Source organism: Corapipo altera, unplaced genomic scaffold (genome assembly GCF_003945725.1).
Source record: "Corapipo altera isolate COAL_440 unplaced genomic scaffold, ASM394572v1 61167, whole genome shotgun sequence".
Classification (NCBI taxonomy): Eukaryota; Metazoa; Chordata; class Aves; order Passeriformes; family Pipridae; genus Corapipo; species Corapipo altera.
Genome location: NW_020884949.1, coordinates 1,822,324 through 1,845,802, shown reverse-complemented (window position 1 = coordinate 1,845,802; position 23,479 = coordinate 1,822,324). Strand labels below are relative to the sequence as shown.

At 36.6% G+C, this 23,479-nt stretch overlaps 1 protein-coding gene across 5 annotated transcripts in view; it reads right to left on the bottom strand.

Annotated features, from left to right (window-relative positions):
• The window catches only part of PCSK5 (proprotein convertase subtilisin/kexin type 5), a 257,241-nt gene that overhangs the window by 232,003 nt on the left and 1,759 nt on the right, over nucleotides 1–23,479 (bottom strand). For 4 of the 5 annotated variants that reach the window (XM_027662913.1, XM_027662918.1, XM_027662919.1 and 1 more), the window contains exon 2: nucleotides 1,038–1,142. In XM_027662913.1, the coding sequence (XP_027518714.1) occupies nucleotides 1,038–1,142 (105 nt within the window). The remainder of the gene's footprint in view (nucleotides 1–1,037; nucleotides 1,143–23,479) is intronic. The other variant, XM_027662917.1, reaches the window with a different exon arrangement.

Genomic DNA, 23,479 nt, shown 5'->3' with positions numbered 1-23,479 from the left:
TCAGCCTTAACACAGAAGTGAACAGTGTGCACAGTGTGCACTTTCCTAGTCTTGTCCCATCCTCAAGAGGAACTTCAGCTCTAAATACAGCTTTCCAGACTGCAGAAATATTCCTATATGATGCTCAACTTGTAGAGTCTTCAAACTCTTTTACTGGTAACTTTTACTTCTCCTAAATTATTTGTCAAGTAAAACCTGACAAATCCTTCACAGACAACGGTCATCATCCAATAACGTTAAAAAAGCTTCACTCTGTTATGACCACACCACTAGCTTGGGGGGTTGTTGGTAAAACTGCATTGCATGAACAGCATAAAAAAAGCTAATCAGATCTTCACCAAACTTCCTTTCTGAAAGAAAATCAGAGGAAATCCAATTCTACAGTTAGTGACGAAGCTACTAATCATTGAAATTAAAGGATTAAAACCAAAGTGTGTCCTGAGTAAAGATACAAGAGGATATCATACTTAAGTATAAATCAGTAATTAAATTATGTTGACAGTTACCCATTATAGTGTATGCTACAAAGAAATGGCACTATTTTTCCAACAGATCTCAAAATTAAGAACAGCAGGAACTACCAAAAGGACCACAGAATAGAGTATTCTTCTTAATCCCTCATAAACCAAGTCTAGAAAAAAGACCAAAAAAAAGCAAGAAAAACTTCCCTCAAACATTGTACCATCCCACATTTCTCATTTTCATTTTGAAAGCTGGTTGTTTTACAGAAGGGGATCTGTAGACATAAATGTTATGCATGTGGTTTTGCAGAGAGGCACAGCACAGCGATTAGTGCATTAACAAAATTCCTGTACTCATCCAGGAATAATGTTGGACCTCATGTTCCAAGAACAGTACATACTTAATAGCATGGTATTGTCTTCACTTTGTTTTAATGAGAAGCAGAACCTTAGAAAACAGATAGTGTGTCAATTCTTGTAATGCTGTATGCCATTCAGATGAATGTCCTCTGGGATAATATTGCATATAAAAAATGCAAAGGCTTTTTCCTCAGACACATATGTGGAGTTTCTTACCTTTGGTTCCATTGAAATGAAGCTGTGGGTACCTCTACTTGAGAGAACTGACCTTTTAATTGTTTTACTATGGTAGAAGTGGTAGTAATCCTTCAGTGTTCCAATCTGTAAGAGCAGGGAAGAAAAAAGGATAAGGAGACTTAATTTATGAAAACTGGTTTTCTGTTTTTCATTTCTTAAAGTCTATAAATTATGCAATTTCCTGTGTGCTGAAATGTTACTTGAACCCACTGATCATCTTTCAAAAGAAAGACATACGATATGAAATAGATGGAGTATCCTTCAGGCAGTAACTGCATAACCAAAGATTATAACTGAGCTGCTTAGTCTGGCTGTATCTACCTTTTTAATGTTTAATTTATATGCAGTACTTTAAGTAATTCTATATCAATCTATATCCAAACTGTCCTCAAATGCCAAGTATTTCAATCATCAAATGGCTATAGGGTTATTAAAAAGCATTTCAGCTAGTTTGCTTAAGGAAATGTACTGTAAGATAGACTAGATTTGGTTATTTATATAATTAAATTATTAAAAGGATATTCACAGCATCAGACTATCCAACAAGAATATCTTTTTCTTTCTACCAAATGCAGGCAAAAAGAAGTAAAAGAAAGAAAGATGGAAACGATAACTTCATAGGATAATAACTCACTTGAGGTACAAAATCAATTAATGCAAAATAGCAAATTTCACAATTTCACAATGGTACAATAAAAATGCTTTTTATTCATCCCTTCAGTAGCAACATAAATATTAAACTAAGATGGCCTTCACAATTTGAAAAAGAAGTTTTCCTTTCAGAGTCATTACTATCTAAACATTCATAATTTGAAACTTCAGCTTCACTCAAGTAAAAACAAACATTCAGTCTCACCATCTTTGGGAGAATGTCTTTCCAAATAATTTGGAATTTGACCTACTATTGGACTGCAAATCTTGTATGACATTTAATAATTTAGTTTCAAGTTCCTCAATCATGAGTAAAAAATGGGAGAAATTGAGCTTACTGTCATTTCAAGTTGAAACTCAAAGTGACCTCAGGAAACAGGCTTGGTTTTGCAAATAGAGATTAATGGAATCACCAGAGAGGATGGAGCAACACTTGGAAACTTTAATCTTAAAAAATTCCACAGTATTCTGAATTTGCATCTATAAGAACACACATGTAGGTAACTTGAAAGTTCAAGAGTAAAGACTCAAAGAGAACTGGAAATAACTTAGCGAAAAATTCCAAGAATATACTTTTAGAATATTAGAAAACAAAAATTTTGAGACAATATCAAAGTATACTATTAAGAAACATTGACAGAAAATCTCAACAATTTAAATCAATTTGCCTAATGGGAAAACTGCAACAGGGTCTAAGATATTAACCCAAATATGTGCAGTCGGTCCATCAATATCTTCATTTCAGGAGGAGTGACTTACATTTAGTTGAAGTCAAATAAACAAAATATTCAGTTAAAAAAAGTCAGTTTATCATAAATTAAAAAGGAATTGGTTTATCTAAGTCTAATTAAAATATATTAGCACTGGAATAATTTTCATGCTGCCTTCTCTTTGAAAGGCAATTCCAGCTGAAGTGGTACAACTCTGTAGCATGGATGAGCCCAGCTGCAGTGAACAGGGCTACGTCTGGCTGGTGACCGGCCACCCCAGCTGTTCTTCACGGCTCAATCCTAGGAGCAGTTCTGTTCAATGTATTTATCAACAATCTGGATATAGAATTTAAGTTTGCTGATTATACCAAACTGGAAGATACTGTTGACTCTCCTGAGGGACCAGAGGCCCTGCAGAGGGATCTGGACAGATCAGAGAATTAGGCTACGATTAATGGAATGAAATTTAAAAAGCTGAAATGCTGGATTCTGCATTGAGGATGAAGTAATGTCAGGTACAAGTGTAAAATGGGAGAGGAGTGGCTGGAGAGCAGAGCTGAGAGAGGGATCTGGGGTGCTGGTTGACATTAAGCTCAATGTGATTCAGCCATGTACCCAGGCAGCCGCGAGGCCAAACTGCATCCTGGGATGCGTCAAACACAGCATAACCAGCCAGACAAAGGAGGTGGTTATCTCACTGTATTCAGCTTTGGTGGGCCTCACTTGGAGTACTGTGTGCAGTTCTGGGGCCCACAATTTAAGGATGTGAAGGTCCTTGAATGTGTCCAGAGGAAGGCAACAAAGCTGGTGAATGGCCTGGAAGGCATGGCTTGTTAAGTGGACCTAAGCACACTGAATTTGTCTGGTTTGGAGAACAGGAGGCTGAGGGGCAACCTCATTGCTCTCTACAGTTTCCTAAAGAGGGAACAAGGAGAGGGAGGTGCTGATCTCTTGCCCTGGCATCCAGGGATAGGATGTGTGGGAATGGTTCAGAGTGCCATCAGGGGAGGTTCATACTGGAGTTCAGGAACCGTTACTTTACCAGAAGGATTGTCAAACAGTGAAACAGGCTTTCTGGGGAGGTCATCAATGCCCCATGACCATCACTATTTAAGAGACATTTGGACGATACCTTTAATAACGTGATGTAAGTGTTGGTCAACCCTCAAATCAGTCAACTAGATGACCACTGTAGATCCCTTCCAATTCTATCCTATCCTATCCTATCCTATCCTATCCTATCCTATCCTATCCTATTTGATTCTATTCTGTTCTAAGCCATTCATTTTCAGTACAGCAACTGAAGTTTTTTCTGATTTTAACAGCCTGTAGCACAGTTCTGTATCGCCAGGTTTCTGCTGCACCCTTTTTGAATTACCAGCATTTATATCAACCTCTGAAGTTTGGTGCCAGGCTTAGCACTAGTGCAGGTGATAGCATGCTACCCTGAGACAGAGGGTTGTAATCAGTTACTTCCTGGATGTTTCCTGGACTGATCAGTAGGTTCAAACAGGGTTGAAGTGCTAACTGCTGGGAAGTAATGCTATTCTTGTTTCTTAAGTCCTCAGAAACCTGTGAAGCGCATATTCACCCTAACAGGCTATTCTACAAAGGTTACTGAACTTTTATAGATCTTGCTGTCTTGAGAGTAAATTAGAAAGCCACTACTTTGTCACTATGTGTCTACACAAGCATACATATTAGTGAAAGGACTCAGCTCAGACAGGTAACTGTATTTTACCACTTCACAGAATTGCATAAATAGAAAGGTCATATTATAGGGAAAATAAGCATCCATCCTGTTTTGTGTTACAAAGGTCTCAGTATCACCCAGTCCTCGCATTAGTTTGAGGGGTTTATTTTTCTAGTTATTTACCGAAGGCTAGCCCTAGCTGATATAGAATGAGAGCACCCAAAACAGCAAATTTAGGAGATGACCTAATTGCACTTCTGGAGGTCCTACAGTTTAGCTTATACTAGAAGAGACTGGAGGGATCTGTGTGTTCTATCTTCCAGCCCAAATAGGACAGCATGAGGCTTTGTCATCCTTGACAGTTGTACTCCCTCTGAGATCTTGAGCTGAGGAGATAGAATTAAGCCTTGGGAATTTCATGTGGTAATTGCAACGCCACGTCTTCCAAGCACCAGAGTTTTAGATAATAACAATTATTAATACTAGCAGTGGTTATTTAAAATTGTGAGATTTACAGCTTTAGCTCATAACTGTCAAGGAATTAAAAGGATCTCAATTTCTTTAAATGAAATCTAATTCATATTCACTGTGCCCCTCACAGCAAAGTTACACCAGCATTATTAAAAATGTTGTTGCCTTCTTTTCCCTTAGTGGGAATTTACTTAGATCTTCCAAATCCCTGGACCACTAGGGGAAGAGTTAAACCATGGAACTACAGTACAATAAAACTTATCATTATGTATGTTCTTGTTAAATTGTTTCTTACACTTTTAACTCCCAGGTCCTAGAGGCACTCTCAGATAAAAGCAATGCAAAGACAGAAACACCAGAATCCTGAGCTAACTACTCTAATATTACTAGAAAGTGATGGCAATTTAACACTTCCATCCTTGGGAAATCTTTTTAACCTCTTCTTTAATTTGCAGGACAGATCCAGTCTTTAAAAAGAAACAGGGAAATATTGCCTGGACAAAAGTAAGAAGAATGGACAGCAGGGGCAGGTGAGAATTAATCTCTTTAGAAGCAATAGTCATAACTGAACATTTTAAAGAGATCTATATATATGTTTTAGTTGCACTATACTGTATTTATTCAAGGATGAAATAATTTCTGGAAGTAACAATGCTACAATATCAAAGTGGCATCCCAGAAAACCAAAGCATCCACATATTCACATTAATTTTATATTTATCATGTCTTATTTTCTATTTAAAGTTGAGAAAATCTTTGAATTTAAAAGATATACAAAACAAGAGCCAAACTTTCTGAGCTTATTCTTGAAAAACATTTCTCCCATATATTCTTTTATAGTCTAAGGTAATATTAAGATAATTTAGTACATAAGTGCTGAATTAACTCATCTACATCTGCACTGTGTCCTCATGAACTCTCTAGGGAAACACAAATGCTAAAGCTAACTATTAAATATACTTCAAAGGTATTTATGTGATCACCAAACTGACATATGTGACTAAGCTCTGAAAATACAGCTGAAACTTCTGTGCAGCTGAACATGAGAAGGAAAGTTGCTCCAGCTACTGTGAAGAAACCTAAGAGATGCTTCTTAGCTTTTTTTTTTTAAGAGACACATGCACTAAACATCTAGCTGCAAAGTGCTCTTCTCCCAGTGGGCTGAATGGAAAACAATATGTTGCTGATTCAGTGAATTGTGTCCCTGTTTCTCCAGTCTTTAATAACTTTGGTTCTAAACGGATTTTGGAAAGGAAGACAGATCAGCTCCAAATTTGGTTCTGAACTCTGTAAAGCACTAGAAGAGCCAAAGAAGTGCAGAAACACCCTGTGCAGACCTGGAACATAAAACACTATAAATTGGCGGATCGATGTATTTCACATGGGACTGAAGATATGATCCTTCCTGTCTTGTAAAAATTTCCAAACTGCTACAGTCCCTGTCAGAAGAAAATATCAAAAACAGAGACATGAAGAAAGTTTATCAGGTTTACTATTATCATCTCATTTTAACAAAATCACTTCAACTCTATTTCAAACTTTTAAATTTCTTCAGATTGAAGCATTTTCATTTTTCTCTGAATTATCATTTCTGGTGTACTCTGCATAATGTGACAACATTTTTAACATTTTCATAGAATCACGGAACAGCCTGGATGACACCAAGCTGCAGCTGACACATTAGGGACCGGATGCCATCCAGAGGGACCAGAACAAGCTTGAAAATTGGGCCGATGGGAATCTCATAAGGTTTAACAAGACCAAATGCAAGGAGCACTTAAAATTTAAATGGAAAATCTCACAAAGTGAGCCCACAGCCTTTACTGATCCCTGTTGGCCCCTTGTTATCGGTAAGTATAGAAAGGTTCACACTGATACTACAGAAAACTGCCACTCCTTTCCTTCTTGTGTCCCTCAAGACTTAAGCACTAAGACTCCTCAATTCAGGGTTCTCATCTCAGCATTTATGGGCAAGGAAACACTGTAGAGGTTATTAGCTGTTCACTGACCTACTCAAATTAAAGCACTCATATCTGTAAAGAGCACGTTCATTCAAGATGTGGAACCTAAACGTGATTTGTATTGTAAGAAGCAAAACTGTGTACTTGAGTTTTTGTGGGAGCTGGGGTGGGTTTTTTTCACAGTGACAACACCTTCCCAACCTTCAGCTTTCTTGGCCAAAACCCTACTGTTGGGTCACCACCAACAGATCCAGCACACTGAGGCTGGAAGAGCAACCACCATAAGGACAACCACAGAGTTGCTCCCTCATCTGAGCTGCAGACTGAGATGGGGGCTCTTTCTCTCCCAAATAAAACCTCAGATTGAAAGCTTTTTTTATGGTTTTGTTGTTTGGGGTTTTTTTCATAATAACGGGGGAATTTCACCTACTGTGTGTCATTCACAAGAAGTAATAGGAAGGTTTTCCCATAGATGTTCACCTCATTGAAGTGAAAGATTGAACCTCTTTCAGTTTTAGACAATTTGTGGCTCTCACAAAAATTGATTTATGGAATATTTAGGGGAGATAAGCACAGGCCCTCCAGACTTTTTTCAGCCTGAAATCTAAAATTCCAACTTCTAAGACAAGGCCTCTATCCAAATATTTGGGCTGTCTGCTACCCACCTGTTGGGCTGATATCCTACACTACGCTGTATGAGTTAAAACTGTTGCCTGGATTACTACAGGCATTAAAAAAAAAAAAAAAAAAATTAAAAAAAAAAGCTGAAACCACCTACTGAACGCTATGGTCATCTTGAACTGCAGTGGCAAAGATAATACTGCTCTGATTAACAGTCTAAAAGACAAAATAATAACGTTTAGACTCTGTATTAGAGAGTGTCTGAATCTGTACCTTAGACAAATATCTACCAGATGGGATACAGTGTCCAAAGTTATTTAAGTAGAACAATTCAAACCAACAGCAGAAAGAAGATGCTGTGGGTGTGAACACACATTGTCACTGCAGACACAACCCAGACTACACTATAAGCTTGAATTCCAGCTACGCTTAAATGCCCAAGTAACCCATTTTTCACCACTATTTTAAGCTGAATTACCTAACAAAAATTCAACAGTTCAAACTGTGAAGACATCTCTGCATGTGCTTGAGGTAGGAACAGCCTAACTTGCCAGTTCATATCTTTGCTTCTCCCACATTCTTTTCGCTTCAAGTTTGTTTTAAAGGGAACTGATGTTGCTGTTCCTGAATAGTGACACTGAACAAGCTGAGCTTGGTTTTAAAAACACTTCTCCTTCTTGAAGCATTTTTTGACTTTCCTGGACAGAAAAAACCCTATACTGTAATCAAGAGTTCTTGCTCAGTTTATTAAACCTTTGGTCTGGAGGACAGAATAGTTCAGTTGGAAAAATGAGGTTCCCTTTTGAACCACCCAAACACTGAAAAACAAACAAAACTCCAAAATAGGTAAATAAATTTAAAAAATACACGCTATTACAGCAGAAACATCAAAATTTTCAGAGAAACAAATCAATTTGCATCTCTTCAACACTGCAGAAACATGCTAATGGTTTATCACTTAACCATTGACATTCCGTCTCCTGTTTAAACAGGAAGAAAAGCATATCACCTCACTGAATTAAAATACACCACTCCAGACTTTTGTATTTTTCATTTCTGTTTCAGCTATTTGCATGGAGAAATTTTGTCTGGGCATTTACTTTGAGCTACAAAAGTACAGTTTGGCTTTTTAAACAGCTAATGTCAAAAATTAATAACAGCCATTAAAATAAAGTAGCTCTGCATTATGTTCTTTCAGATAATGTCACTGCTGTTGCTCACATGCTGCTGTATTTTGCTTTTAAAATAAAGTAGCATAATAACTCTTTCAATTGAAAAACAAACTTCAGCCTTTAAATTTTCATGTGCCTTTGTCAGTATATTCTGAGATTCATTATAATTCTTGATATCATTCTAATTCAATATAAAAGTTTTTTTCACAGTCACTTTGACAATTTTAATATGAATTTGAATTTTTATCTATATGTTAGGAAGCTTTAAAATTCTCAGAAAATACTACTGTAGTTAAACTAAGTAAAAACACAGCTTAAAAAGAACGTCAAAAAAAATTTCAATTTGCAGTGGAAACACTTAACATTTGAGTTGTTATATTTCATTTTGGATTACCTCCAAAAATAGTTTTTCTCACAGTTTTTCTTTTCAAGGCTTTCTACTGCATTCCAGACTATAATCTAAACATATTTATAGTCTCAATTCTAAACTATAATTAGAATTAAAATCTAAATTTAAATTTAGAATTCTAAATTCCTAGTTAGATTTATTCTAAAATGTTTTTCAATATCAAAATTCTACTTCTCTAAATAGATGTTTTATTAAAAATATATTATAAAATATATTTAGCAATATAAAACCAGTTAAGTTTCCACTGAAACTCCTAATTGACCTATAACTTTCAAAAAGTTGAGGTAAATTGGTAAAAGCTTCCTACATCCTACCTTCTGCATAAAGGTTACTTTGTAGAGATGTATTTTAAAACAAATATTGTCAAATGAAATTCTGCTTTTTGACATTACAGTACCTTTAGAGCTCTGTCAGTAAACTTATTTAACATGTGAAATTACTTGGAGAAATAAAGTAAAAAAACCCTAACAACGAAATAGCAAATAGCAACATAAAGTGTTTTACATCATTAAAAAAAACCACCAAAAGTTTTGTCAAGTTCAACTAAGCCACAACTAAGTTTTAGTACAAACTAGGAGGTAAGATTAATTTAGATATTAAAATATACACATTTGAACGGTATCATAGCTTTATTCTAACACACACTAAATTACACTGATTTATTAATAAATTTAATAAACTTTAATAAATTTCCTGCTATATAGGATGAACAATCCTTCCAAAGAGGATTGTGGAACCTTTTTTATATTATATATTTGTATAAATCCTGTTGTTGAAATTACTTTCTGCCTTACTGAGTTCTAAAAGGTGGGAGAGGTTAACTGATTTTCTTCAAATAAAAAGACATTTTGATCATATTTCACTAAAACAATGCTACTTCAAAAAGTGTAGGGAAAAAAAGAAGAATACTGAAGCCAAATCATAAAAACATAAATCCCAGGTAAATAAAGCCAAGGAAAAGGTGTCTGAATAAAGTTCAGTGAAAATGATGTTTTGAGTTCTACATAGACAAGCAGTGAACAGAACTGTTCTTTACACCTCACAGGTAACAGCAGACTACAGTAAATACATATTCCTTCCAAAAATTATGATGAAAGCAGGGCCTGAGCTTGGCCCCTACCCTTCCCCGTTGCAGCTCCGAGAAGAACATGCATCAGTCTTTATGGGAGGACAAACAGCTGGCAGCCCTCCTGGAACCTGAGGTGTGCTGTGCATTAGCACCCTCTGAACATCTGGTATGTGGTACCCCTTCCCTGGAGATGAGGGCATACAAATATGCCCTCAGTGATGCTAAGAATGAATAAAATGTGAGAAGTTGAAGATATGTGTTGATTGTTCAAACACTAAATTGGAAAAAAAATCTCACTATAGTACTTGAAACTTTCTTTCAAGGTCCGTAAGGGTTTCATCCACCTTTTCTCTATGACTGATAAACACGTTATGATTATTAGAACAATATTTTAAAAAGTAGCTAAAAATTAATGAACATAAGGTCCTTAATTATTGCACAGGGAGTAGTAGGGGGCAGGGTTTTATGAATTGCAGGTTTCATTTTCCAAGAGATATATGAACCTAAAACATTTGGAGAGAAATGGTGAAGGAACCCATTGCCACATCTGTCACATGAAATGTTACCACTCAAGTACAATGATGGGCATTAATAACTGCAACCCCAGTTTCACTGCGAGCTTTGCCTAATGTGGCATTGCAGCAATTGGCAAGTTCATGTCCCTGTCAAATAAAGTAATGCAAGGTTGCTCAGCAACCTCTGATCGTGGGTTTGCAGTTCCAGGGCAACATTACATTTTTTGTGAAAATTCTCAAAAGGAAATCAATTACTGCCTTCATTCCCATTAATCTTTTCTATACTTTCTTTTCAATACAGAGAACAGCATAATGCAAACTGGTAGTTCAAGCCTGATGAGTCATCACCTTATTTCTGCAAGGAAAAAGGAGTGCAACAAAGTGTATTTATATTATGCTGAACAAACAAAATTAACCTCTGCTGTATTTCAACTGACTTCAATGCAGTAATCAAGCATTTTCAAGTTCAAGTCATAAAAAACATATTCTTTTATCTGCAAAGGAGCTGTTAGACAATATCATAGAATCACAGAATATGTTGAGTTGGAAGGGATCCACAAGGATCATTGAGTCCAGCTCTTAGCTCTGCACAGGACAATCCCCAAGCATCGCACCATGTGCCTGAGAGCATTATCCAAACGCTTCTTGAACTCTGTCAGGCTTGGTACTGTGACCACTTCTCTGGGGAGCCAGTTCCAGTATAGTAATATTTTTTTCAGTACACAGCCTCCACCAATGAAGCCATTGAAAAGGAAACAAATACATTTAACATTTTGAGGAGGCCAAACAAATTGCCACTACTTTCTGAAATCCTTTTTCCTGTTCCTAACTCACTACTCTGTAATTTAAAACATCTAAATGACATATTGCATCATCCATAATGAGCTTTGTCACTATTTTACTGACTTCCAATCCTATTTCATGTTGTATCTCTGAAACATGTAAACTGATGAGACAATGAGGATGGATATTCATGCAGTATCATTAATGTTTATTTAAGTAGCAAACAGAACTGCCATATTCCGTACATAATCAACCACTCCAGAGTCTAAGGATTATTGTTTCTTTGTAATGTTTCTTCACCTGTACTCTCTGATATGTAATTATAATAAAGCATAAGAATGAGAGTTGACAAAGTTCTGACAAAACTATTTCATTCATGCAAACAGTATAAATGGTAATTAAAAAATAGGTTTTATTTTTTAACAAAGTTAGAAATCCTGTTAAATCTCTATCCAGTTATTTAAACATAAAACTAGTAAGCACATTAATAGCAAGAGAATTTGTAACATTCAAAATTACAAATGTGGTGACCTAAACTGGTCACACTGTTTCCAGTGAATATGTATATTGCCAGCAGTAAACCTTTTCACGCTGTACTTGGTCTTACAAATCCAAACACAGCTCTTATTGGTCATAGTAGGTTTTCTTTAACTCTTTCTCATGAGACTTGATTTAAGCAATTTCCTCTTCTATCACCAATATAATTTACCAAAGTAATAAAGAAGTGACTCATGGGAATATCTGAGTTATATTCATCTGTGGGGCATATGTAGGCACTAACTCCAACATGATGAACCTAGATTATACTTCTTCAACTTTGAACTCTAGCAAAGTCTGATATCTTCCACTCTGGACAACATGCTGAACCAAATATAGAGAAGCATGCAACTTGTGCACACGTTACTGACACATTCACCTATCTTATTTGGTTAATGCTAGAGTTGTACAAAAGTTTATACTTTTTTGTGTAAAAGTAAGGTTTGCCAGCATCCTTTATTTATACAAGCAGTCTCCACAATCCCATTGACTTCGATAAGACAACTGCAGCAACAGCAATTCACCTAACAGTTTAATATGAAAACAAAAAATTTCTCTTTCACAGGATCTAAAGATACACTAAAAGAAAAAGCAAGTAAGTAAACTAGACCAAAAAAAAAAATCCCTAAAATTATTGCATTATGCAGCATTCAACCCTAGTAAGAAATAAAGCATCTAGATCATCCTAACTAACAATTAGTATTTCAAATGTATTACAGCATACCGAGAGACTGTTAATTCTAGCATAGTCTCATAATATTCCACTTCAAGTAGCTATTTTCAATCACAACAACAAAAACAAAACAAAAAAGTGTCATTAATTCAGACATACACAGGTGTCTCCTGCTGTACCATTTTTTATAGTGCTGGAAGATTCAATTCAGCTTTCACTGGATTCATTGGAATTTAATGGGAGTTGCAATGGGAATTTAAGGAAGAAACAACGATTTTTTTTTTAAATCCAGACCTCCGTGAGGCCTATATTTTAGATTAAGTGTAGTTAATCTAATTAAGCAGTAGTTTAACCTTCTAAATTACTTCACACTGCAGAGAAAAGCCAATGAGAGCTGATACTCAATTCGTAAACTAATGAAAAACAGGTTACAGCTTTCAGACACTATCCATTTCACACATTTAAAGAACATTCTTTGGTGGTCTTCTTATTTGGACAGCAGAATCTTACAACCCGAGGGCTGAGTGAATGCTTAGCTGTCTAACTCGAAGAATTTTTTTTCTTGGAGAAAGGATCAAAGTTTCTACTGTATATTTGTTTAATAAATACATTGATACTACATATAAAATACCAAAATACTGAAATAGGGAAAAGATGGTCATTAAGAATGATAGCAGTGAATTGGTTAAAACCATGTATTCTTTAAAAATGGATTTGCATTTCCATTTTGAAACATTTGTTTTCAGAGTCCTACAAGATAAGAAACATCAGAAGAACAATACAGATGCCAGTCACTGCCAGAACTATTTACTGTGCAGTTACGTGCGTCAGATTAGTATTTATATTTGCCAGGCAAGAAATGGAAATTGCTCAAACTTCACAAGATTGGAATGGTATTTATCTACAAGAAAGCTTTCAAAAGAGCAGTCTGTTGCAACAGTAGAACCATTTATTGACAGCCCACAGCCCTTTTCGGTCACAGAATGGTTAACTCTTACAGCAAGCAATGCTTTGCAACTCTGTTTAAATCCAGTTATCAGTTTTCCCAGGTGAGGGTTTTGTGATCTGCCAGTTGGCCATGCTCATCATACACTGGGATTCATCGGAAGAAATCTGTTGTTCACTGACAATGGAAATTTTAACTACTCGGTGCTGAAGCAAACATATTGCTTTGTCAGACAGGCAGAAAGAAATAATGACAGTAATGCAGTGATGGGCACATGTCAAGACTGTCAAAGAAATCCCAGATATTGCCATACATTTTTTCTCTGGAACGAACTTTTACTTCAACTAGGTATGAATAAAATCCTATTAATGTTGTGCTTTCAATTCATGGAAAGCAAATTACTCCCTTTACAAAGGAGCAAACAGGAAAACTGTATACAGTATCACAGTTAATACTGTCATGCTAGCTAGGGCTGGAGCTCTTTTGTGGTGGTGATGGGACGCATCTGGTCTGTCAGCCTTCCTGATATAATTGGGGTACATGCAAATGCATTTCTAATATCCTTACTAAGAGACTATTGAGATTTTCATAAACTGCTACTTCATGGAGTGTAATACTTCAAAAGTGGAAAAAGCTAATGTGAGCTGTAAGACCGCTTTGTGGGTATCTGCATTGGTTGCACTCTACACCCAACTGATAAGCTCAGGGTGGAGCTTAGCTGCTCAAGAAAAAAAGAGTTTATTCTGCAGTTCAGTCATACAGGGAAGGGGTGCTTACTAATTTCCAAGAGAGGTAGGGGATCTTTGCCAGCTTAAAGCCCTCCCATTGCTGTTCATTCATGCTTGGTTCACTGGAGCATAGCATACTCACAAAAGCATAGGACTTTTTTCAACGTTTAGTGCGTGATTTGTTTGCTTCAGTTCAGCTCAGATCAATTACTGAAGATACTATACTTGATGTTCTGCAGCTCAGAATGTGGAAGGAATAAGGACAGAGTAGCTGAATAAAAACACTCAGTGAATTAAAGTAATTGAAAATCTCTCATTTAAAAAACATTTTTCATATTTCAAAACATAACAAAAGTGTGATGTCAATTTTTAAAATGAGATCCGAAGCACTACAGACTTCCAAGTCACTACTAGACAAATGTGTAGAAACTAAGAAATAAGATAATTAATGTTCACTTGGATAAAAAATCACCACTTATATAGTTGTTAATAATAATAATTATTATTATTATTATTATAATAAACAGAGGAAAATTCTGTCTTACGAATTTATTCATGTTCTTTGAAGAGGTCAAGCAAACAGATAAAGAGAGATAAATAGATACACTCTGGTTGAACTTTCAAAAGGCTTTTGACGATGGCCTTCACCAACAGGTTTTAAGAATTTAAGAACTCATTGCATAAGGTCTTTGCAGAAGTAAGCAATCAAAAGACTGAAAACAAAGCTTAGAAATAATTATTTATTGATTTATTTATTAAATAGCAATTAGCTTCTTGCAATGGATGGAGGTCCCTGATAGAGTTCTGCTGGGTACCACTGCAGAACCTCTTTCGGGACCTACACTATTTCATTATAAAAAGTGTGCATGGAGAACAGAGGGAGAAATGAGGTGTAGATGTCAGCCACGACAGATCTAAAGGCTGCAGCTGACTGTGCATGTGCTATAGAAGGTCCCTGTAAAACTGAGTCACAACAATAAAACGGCAAATGAAATCCAGTATAGGCAAAGGTGGATCAACTGATGTACAAACCTAGCTTCACACTATTTTGAGCTGCCCAGTACCATTAAGAAGTGACAATCTCAGGGTTATGGCAGACTAATCCACGAAAACTCAGCTTGATAGAAGTCCCAACAACAAATTATATACTAGACATCAGCTGAAGTATGAAGAATAAAGCAGAGAGAACATGGCACTATGAGAAAAATGCAAGGTTCTAGTCCCCTCTATTCAAAGAAGACATAATAGACCTGAAGAAGTTTTCAAGTGGTAGAAGAAAGATGGACAAAGATATAGTACAACTCCTGTATGAAGAATAGCAAAGTATTACAATACAAGATATAGAGTACAAGTTAGAGGAAAATATTTGAAATCTAAAAACCTATACAAGAATGGACAAAAATCATCTTTCACCATCTCTTACTAACATCTAACAAAGTTAGTAAGTAACAAATGAAAGAGAGGTGGTTCTCCACATAGTGAAGTAGCAAACTTTAAAATCCTTGCCACACAATATTGTGGATGCCGAAAGATTACTTTTAGTTCAAAGACAGAACAAGAATCTGGACAAAAAAGACATTGTGAACTTCTAAGTATGCAGAAACCATATCCTGCTCATGCAGGTTCCTCACCTGAAAACAGCTGAAGAGAGTGTTAGGTAGAAGCATCAGATGCTTGTTCTGTTCATCCTCTCCCACGGAGAGTAACTTAAAACCACTGTCTGTTCCTATGGCAGTGGTGTCTAGATGGATCTTCTAACCGACTCAGAACTACCTTGCATCCTTACAAGTCTATTTGAAAAAAGGCTTTTAACGTGAACAAAAATGTTACAGGATCTATTTCTCTATGTCCTAGATGTTATACTACTGGTTTTAGAGGTGTGACACAGTGTGTGTTTTCTTTCCTGTTTGTTTTTAAGACATCAGGTTACTGTGTCAATATGTTCTACAAAGAAAGGCTCAATAAAAGAAAAAGATGTTCTCTAGGTTTATCCAGAGGGCAGGCTACATATTACCATTGATTAAGCGACATATTTCTAAAAGGAGAATATTATCCAATTTTAGGCTTGAATTTTAGCCACATAGCACTACTCTGCAACACTTTCATTGCCTGCTAAGCACTCTTATACAAAACCCAGTGGTTTTATTATAGTTTGAATAAAGAATATACTACAGGTTTTAACTATGACTTGCAGCATCTATATAACTTCAATTTGGCCCCAGAACACAAACCTAAGTGATGCCTGTTCCCTGTTGGCACAGAAACATCCTAAAAACAAAAAACAAACAAAGAGGAGACAAAACGTAGTTTGACCAAAATAAGGCTCCTGTTGATGGCTATCCCTTATTTAGAAACATGCCATCCCCCTAGAAGCAGATTCTTTCTATATGGGAGAGTCTGTGCTGAGAATTTTTTCTTTCCTGATTTGTTTAAAACTGTGCATTCCACGATCTTGCCTGGTTAACATGGTTTTTACAATCTCACCTCCACCATACATCATCTTGTAATCCACAAGAACTTCCACAACAAGCTATTCTGCCAGGACTTCATGCTGTAGCTCTGATACTCTTCTGGACTTGCCAATGTTTCATTCCAAACAGTTTTTCATTCTGCAAATATCAGTCACTTTGGGTCCATCATGTTGCCAAAGAAACGCTTACTGTCTTAAGGTATAAATCTTCAGCAAGCAGGATTCTGTTTGATATTTTTTCCTATGTTTGGCAGGTGACAAAGAGCACCACAGTTCCTCACCAGGGACCACATGATATACTCAGATCCATAGTTGACATGTATCTCCCCACTTTGTGATTTTACAATTCATTATTTCGAGGGGAAGAGAAAGATATACTGGTCAATCACAGAACACAGCTGCAAAACATGCAACTATGATATTGGAAATATCTTGCCTGAGAAAGAGAGTTATTTATGGCATTGTACAAAGCAGTGGGGAGATTGTATACAAGCAGGCCATAATTTCTGATCAAGGCAAACAGATGTCAATCAAAACACAGCAACTATGATGACTGTAAGAGTGAGAAGTCTATCTTCTAATATGAAACTAAAAGCTACAGAAGCAAAAGTAAAGGCTGGTCCTGCAAATGAAACAGATGAGCCATTTAAGCCAAGAACAGACGTATAATACACTGGCCATGACTAATTCAGTCTATAAGTTGGAGAAAAAAAACCCACACTTTTAAACCTGGTTAATTTCAGACTAGTTTAAAACTGGTGTAAAAATTCTACTTAGGAACACCTTAAGGTATATAATGATCTTGGCGAATTCAAAGTTATTGAGATTTTCATATTTATTTTGAGTGGATGCTTTGCAAATTAAAATCTTTATCTATATTCAAGTACCACCTGAGTAACAGTACTTTTCAAATTCCTGAAGCAGAGCACAAAAATAAACTATGGAACAGTAGGTCAAAACTATGTAAGTAAGATTAATATATCTATTTATTACAGCAGGGCAGCAAACAACTGTCTGACTGAGCCCCTCTAGAAACTGTTTTGGTCAACATTTCAACTAGTGACCTGAACGCTGGCATGGAAGATAACATACATGAAGAAGCAGAGATGATATGCCAGCACACTGAGGGACAGGAACAGAACTCAAAACAGACACTGTAAAACAAGTCTGGAAAAGCAGGGCAACATTCAGTAAAGGCATAAGCAAGGTACTAACCTAACAAATAATAACCTACTGGATAAATTCAGGGGGGAGAACAGTGGGTTAGGAATTTAGCAGAACCAATCTGAACCGTAGCAGATCAGAGGCTGAACTCAGTCAAGAATGTCATATGGTTGCAGGATAGACAAATGCTGTAATGGGTTATATAAATAGGCATGCTATCCTGAAGACAGCTGAAGGAATCCTTATGCTGTATTCGGCTGTAATGATCTGGCAGCTCTTTGCTCAAAATGAGGTTCTCTTAGAAAGACCAGAGTCAAACAGCATGACTGGTCAGTGAAAGTCTGACTTATATGAAACAAAGGCAAGGACTGAGTATGGATGAAAAAATTATAAAAGTCAGCGACAGGAAGACGGAAATGCTACAACTTCTCTGATGTTGTTACTCTTTGTGTTCATAGAGAAACAAGAAACGCAGGCTTTGAACTTCAGAAAGACTCATACAGTTTTGACTTCACTGGGGCAGCGCATAAGGACCACAGCCAGGTGCCGTGGAGCTTCCTTACTGAAGACCTTTGAAAACTGGGCATACATCTGCCAGCAAACATGTGGGCACAGCTGCTTCTCTTTAAGGGCACTGCAACGGACAAACCAATCTGTAATGATGACCCTCCTGCCCTTCACATCTACAGCTATTAGCCACTGTCAGTCAGAGGTTATGTCATACCAGACATGACTGATGTCATACCAGACCTATGTATACCAGTATGCATTACTGATTTACCTTGATACGTTTTACAGATTTCTTCTGGTTCTTCCACTTTAACCTAGTCTGGCCCACTTCTTTATGTACTTTGTTTGACAGAAGCAGTTTACACAAATGTTGCCATTTGTAAGTTGGTCTTGCAACTAACTGTTATTCTCAAAAGCATAATTTAGTGTTTTCCTAAGGGCTTTAAATAAAAAAATCATCACATAATTTGTAGCTTGACTACTATGCTGTTAAACAAGATTCTCATCTTTCCTCATTTTGTAACAGCATACAAAGACTACTAGACTGCCTCTATCATCTGAAGCCATTCCTTTTATTCATCCAACTCCTAGAGTAGTACCAAGTTCTGTTCTCTCTCCCTCCTCCCTCTCATTTTTAACTGCAGAGACAAGTGAACTTCTGCTAAGTATGAAGTAATAAGCCATGGAATACCTTTTGTAGTCTCTGGTACGTGCGGGTATACTGGTTCTGTGGCATGTGAGCATTTGGAAAAATTTTGTTTCGGACTTGCATTTTTCAAATATTAAATTTTAGTAAGAGTATACTCTGTTTCAGTGCTGTGACCACCCAGGCTCTTATGTCTCTTCTATTATCTGCCTATATTATGGGGTAGTTGAACTTTGCACACAGAGGCCTACCATCCTCCCTTTCGGAGACATCCATGTAAAGTGGTGGAGACCATAACAGCAAATTCCTTCCTTTGCTGAAGACAACAGCCTTCGTTTAGGCTTTTTAGCTCAAAATAAGTTTCCTTTTCCCTTAATTGAATGCTTTTTTACTTGTCTTCCAATTTGAATTATTTAGTTTGCAAAATTTACTTCAGCCTTCCATCAGGAATACATTTGGAAAATGAAAAACAGCCATTCCTCCTATTTTTTCTGATCAGCTGACCTTGTAACACAACTTCTTCTCTGTGCCATCACTGGAACCTCAGGTTTAAAATGAACTAATATTTACTAGTTCTTTGTGTGATTTGCTGGCATTAAATCTATAAATCCCCAAATAAAAAAAAACACCAAGCAAACCCATAAAACAAACAAACAAGAAAACACCAAAAAACCCTGCCACCACAGAATATGTACTGGCAAATCACATCAGCATTTACGTTATTTAAAAAACCACATCTGTATATCTAACTGTGACTCCTACGCCACACGTCAAAATTAGCACACTTAGGTATCTTTTGGCTTATAGTGTGTATTCTTTGAAGAAAGAAAATTGGAGGGACAGGGTAGTCTGTCACTTGTCAAGGGCAGGGAGTAAGCTCCTAGGTTCTGAAAGAGATCAGAAAAGTAAAACTACTGGAAAAATATTACTAGGAGAAGAAAGATGTGATCTGGAAAAGTGCTAATCCATCCTCAGCCCCTGCCTAGAATTAAGAAAGAAAAAAGGAATAGAAGGATCTGAAGTTTACTCCTGAACTAAATAATGCAGTATCTATCTCCCTTGTTGGAGCCACAGATAAGACATTTTAATCTCTTCCATTATTCAATCACCTTTGGGGTATCAACTGTCTGTTTTTCTTGTGCTCCTGAACCTTCAGTTAAAATCTACTGCCTGAATAAGAAACTCCCGGCACTTCATGACAGCAAAGTAGTCACAATATTTAAGCCAATTGTATAACATGCTATACAGACTATATGCTTAATCCTTGACAGCTACTAACAGTGGAAGAAATGTTCCCGAAAGTCAGTGACAGATACTTTGTTCTAATAGAAAGGTCTGCTTTATGCAGCCACTGCAAGATAGAAAACATGTCCACAAGGAGCTGCTGGGGGATGCATTATACCCCAAACTGCTGTATCCAGCATGTAACTTAGAACAACTCCTTGGCTGTTTTGCATTATACTTCCTTATTGCAGTTCCAGAGGGCTTGCTAGTCCAGACCACTGTCTTAGAAAACCCAAACAAGAAGAACAGATTTTTTTTTCACAAGAGAAGGATTTGCTTGCTAGAAAAACTACTTATTGCATTTCAAGGGTAGGTCAGAAAAGCTTGCAATACATTGGGGAAGGAGAAGGGGAGGGAAGAGAATGTCACCCCTATGCATTTACATCCCGATATGACATATGAATGCTGTTTTAAAGTCCAGTGAAACACAGGAGACACACCTTACATTGGTAATATAGGAAACAGAAGATAAACAAGCAATGCTGGACCAATTTGTAGGAAACAGGAATCAAAACATATAGCCTAGAAAAACAGAGAGTAAAAGAGGATTCTTTCTCTGTTATGTTGTGTTCCCTAAAAATTAATGCAAAACTCCTCTTTTCAACAAACAGAGAAGCTAAAGCTTCAAGTTTCCATAACACGACATGGAGACCACAGAAGAAGTTTGAGAGCAACGAGAGTTTAGCAGAAGGTGTGAGGAGAAGGAGTTCTCCACTGCTCACGAGCAGGTGATCTCAAGGCCTCTTTTAACACTCCTTTCTGCCATCTGTTTCTGATTGACTTGTCCAGTCATTCAGGTAGCCTTTGCAGCTCCACCATGGCAATAAAAATGGACTTGAAAGGTATTTCAAGACTCAGCTGGACATTCTCCAAATCCCACAAGCATCAAAAAAAAAAGGAAACTTAAATTCCTCCTGTTACCAGGAATGTATTAAATAACAAAAACTGGAAGAAGGTATGTTGGCCAGTGTTCAGAGCCTTCCTGGATCTACTATCTTGTCTCCACTGATCAACTTCGTGTACTTTTCAATGCCATTTTTCCACAAATACAAAATTAACAGAATGGCTGGTAATAGTAAGACCTTCAGAACTCCTCTTTTCCACTATTCCCTTCACCTCTAATCACACAATTAACTGTTGTCAGAATACTCCTGGTTTGCAACTGACTTCCATTTTTATACAGTTTCACTACCTCTTATCTTGAACATTTTAATTAGATTATTTTTCTGGGTAATTTGTACTGAGTTGGTTCTTGGGAACAGCTGTAGTGAAATTTGGATTTAGCTTTTTGCACTGTCTTCTTAGAGATGAGCTTTTAATTTTAATTTAACCAAAAATATTAAACCTACTGTGTAACCCTATGAAAAAATTCCACTTATTGGTTATCTCTTTCAATGTTTTCATATGAGAAAATTCTGCATACTGGTTATCTCTTTCAGTGTTTTCATAGTGTATTCAATTAAGAGAATGTCTTTCAACATCTCACACAAAAGAGATTTTAAAATTGCTTGCAACTGTTTCTCAGTAATAAACAGTGGGTAGTTGCCCTATTCCCATCTTCTTTCACACCTTCTCTTTTGTGTCAAGTATCTTCCTGCTTTTCCAAATATATGTAAAAAGCCTGTTACAGGTAAGTCTAACTCATCAGTCCAGACTGCTCCTCCCTTTCTCCAAAATCTTACTCCATTTACCCATCTTTACCAAGACATACAGTCTACAAAGAGTGATTGAGAGGCTTTATAGAAAACAATGCACTTTATTTATTTGTTTAAGAAATACAGTTATAGTTATTTTACACAGGCTTTAAACCATATATATTAAAGTGTTAAGCTACATATGGTCAGACCACAGCCATTTGGATTATTTTATAAACTCTGAATTCTCAGATTATAAATTCTATCTAGCAACCAGGGCAGTATGATGAAAATTGTACAAGCACTAGCAGGGAATAAAAGAACAAACATTAGACTGACTACCAACATAACAAATGTGCTGTCACGGAAATACCATTTGGACATAATTTTGCAAGAAGTTATCAGAAACTGAACAATGGCCATGAAAGGAAACCTGTGTAGGACTTTGTGCAAAGGCACACCACTTCTTAGTGCATGTAACGGTAGTGGTAAGCCATATGTTGGCACAGCACATTGACATCTAGCACCAGTTACTCCATTCCAAAATACATACAGGAAGTTCTGTGGAATTTCTTCACATATGCCCACCGTGTGCTTCTTCTTATTAAAGACTAGTTACAGCCAGAAGGTAAGGAGTAACCCATCAGTCTAATTCACGCCATTACGGAAGTTTTCCTTCTCATGTATTCATCATTTAATATTCTTATATCTGTCTTTGACTTGCATTCTCCCTACCTGTATAACTAAGTAAAGGTATTGGTTCTCTTTACATCTGTATATTGGCTCTCTTTTTATCTGTATACCCAGTAAAGTATTTTCCAGCTTTTCATTATTTATATTCCCTATTTTCTCTCATTCTCATCTGTATACCCAGTCAGAAATTTATCCATTATTGATATCTCCTAGTTGTATGCATGGCACTTTCACCGACGTATAAGAAACTACTGTGGCTCACTACATTCTTTTCCTAATTCAACATAAGATCTGGATATGCAAAGTATAAAAAGGCAGGCTCTGAGTTGGCCAACCAGTCTGACAAAATTAAAAACCAGGAAAAGTGCATCCTGCAACCAACTGGGCATATAATGGCCTAGACGGGAATACAGAGAAACATCTTGAGTAAAAGATGTGTAACACACACACAAAAAAAGTGATCAATGCAAAATATTTTGTCCTTGGATTCCTAAAGAGTAGTTTCAAGGTGGTAGTTCAATTTTTACATGAAAGCTTGGTCCCAAATTTTTGTGCATCCAACTGGAAGTAGCACTGCCTGCTCACCTAAGCGCTACAACAGAGAAATTGGTGGTCATTTTTTCATTAGGTAACTGCACCTTTACACATCGTATTTTCTGCTACCTTAGTGACATTTTCCAGCTTCTCTCATGTAAATTATTTATCTTAATAGACTGCACAGCTGTCTTATTCTGGCTTGCAATGACTGGGAACACGTGGGAAATATGCTTCAGACTTTTGAGTCAATGATGCTGGAAGTGGGAATTCATTTTAAAACACAATAGTAATCAGGTCTCACTTTGATCTGATTGATATGAAATGCCTGCTGTGTAAATGCAGCTGCATTTTTGTGAATTTCATGTATAAAAGGAAGCCTTCTGTACCTGTAAATGCTCATTTCTAACTTTTCAATTCATGTAGTAAAAACTGTCTAGAAAGAGTGTACTTGGATGTTTACACCCAAGTTGTAAACAACAATGGAGTTGTTTATTTTTTTGGCATTCACCTTGTAAACCCTACACATACAATTCATATTTTGATG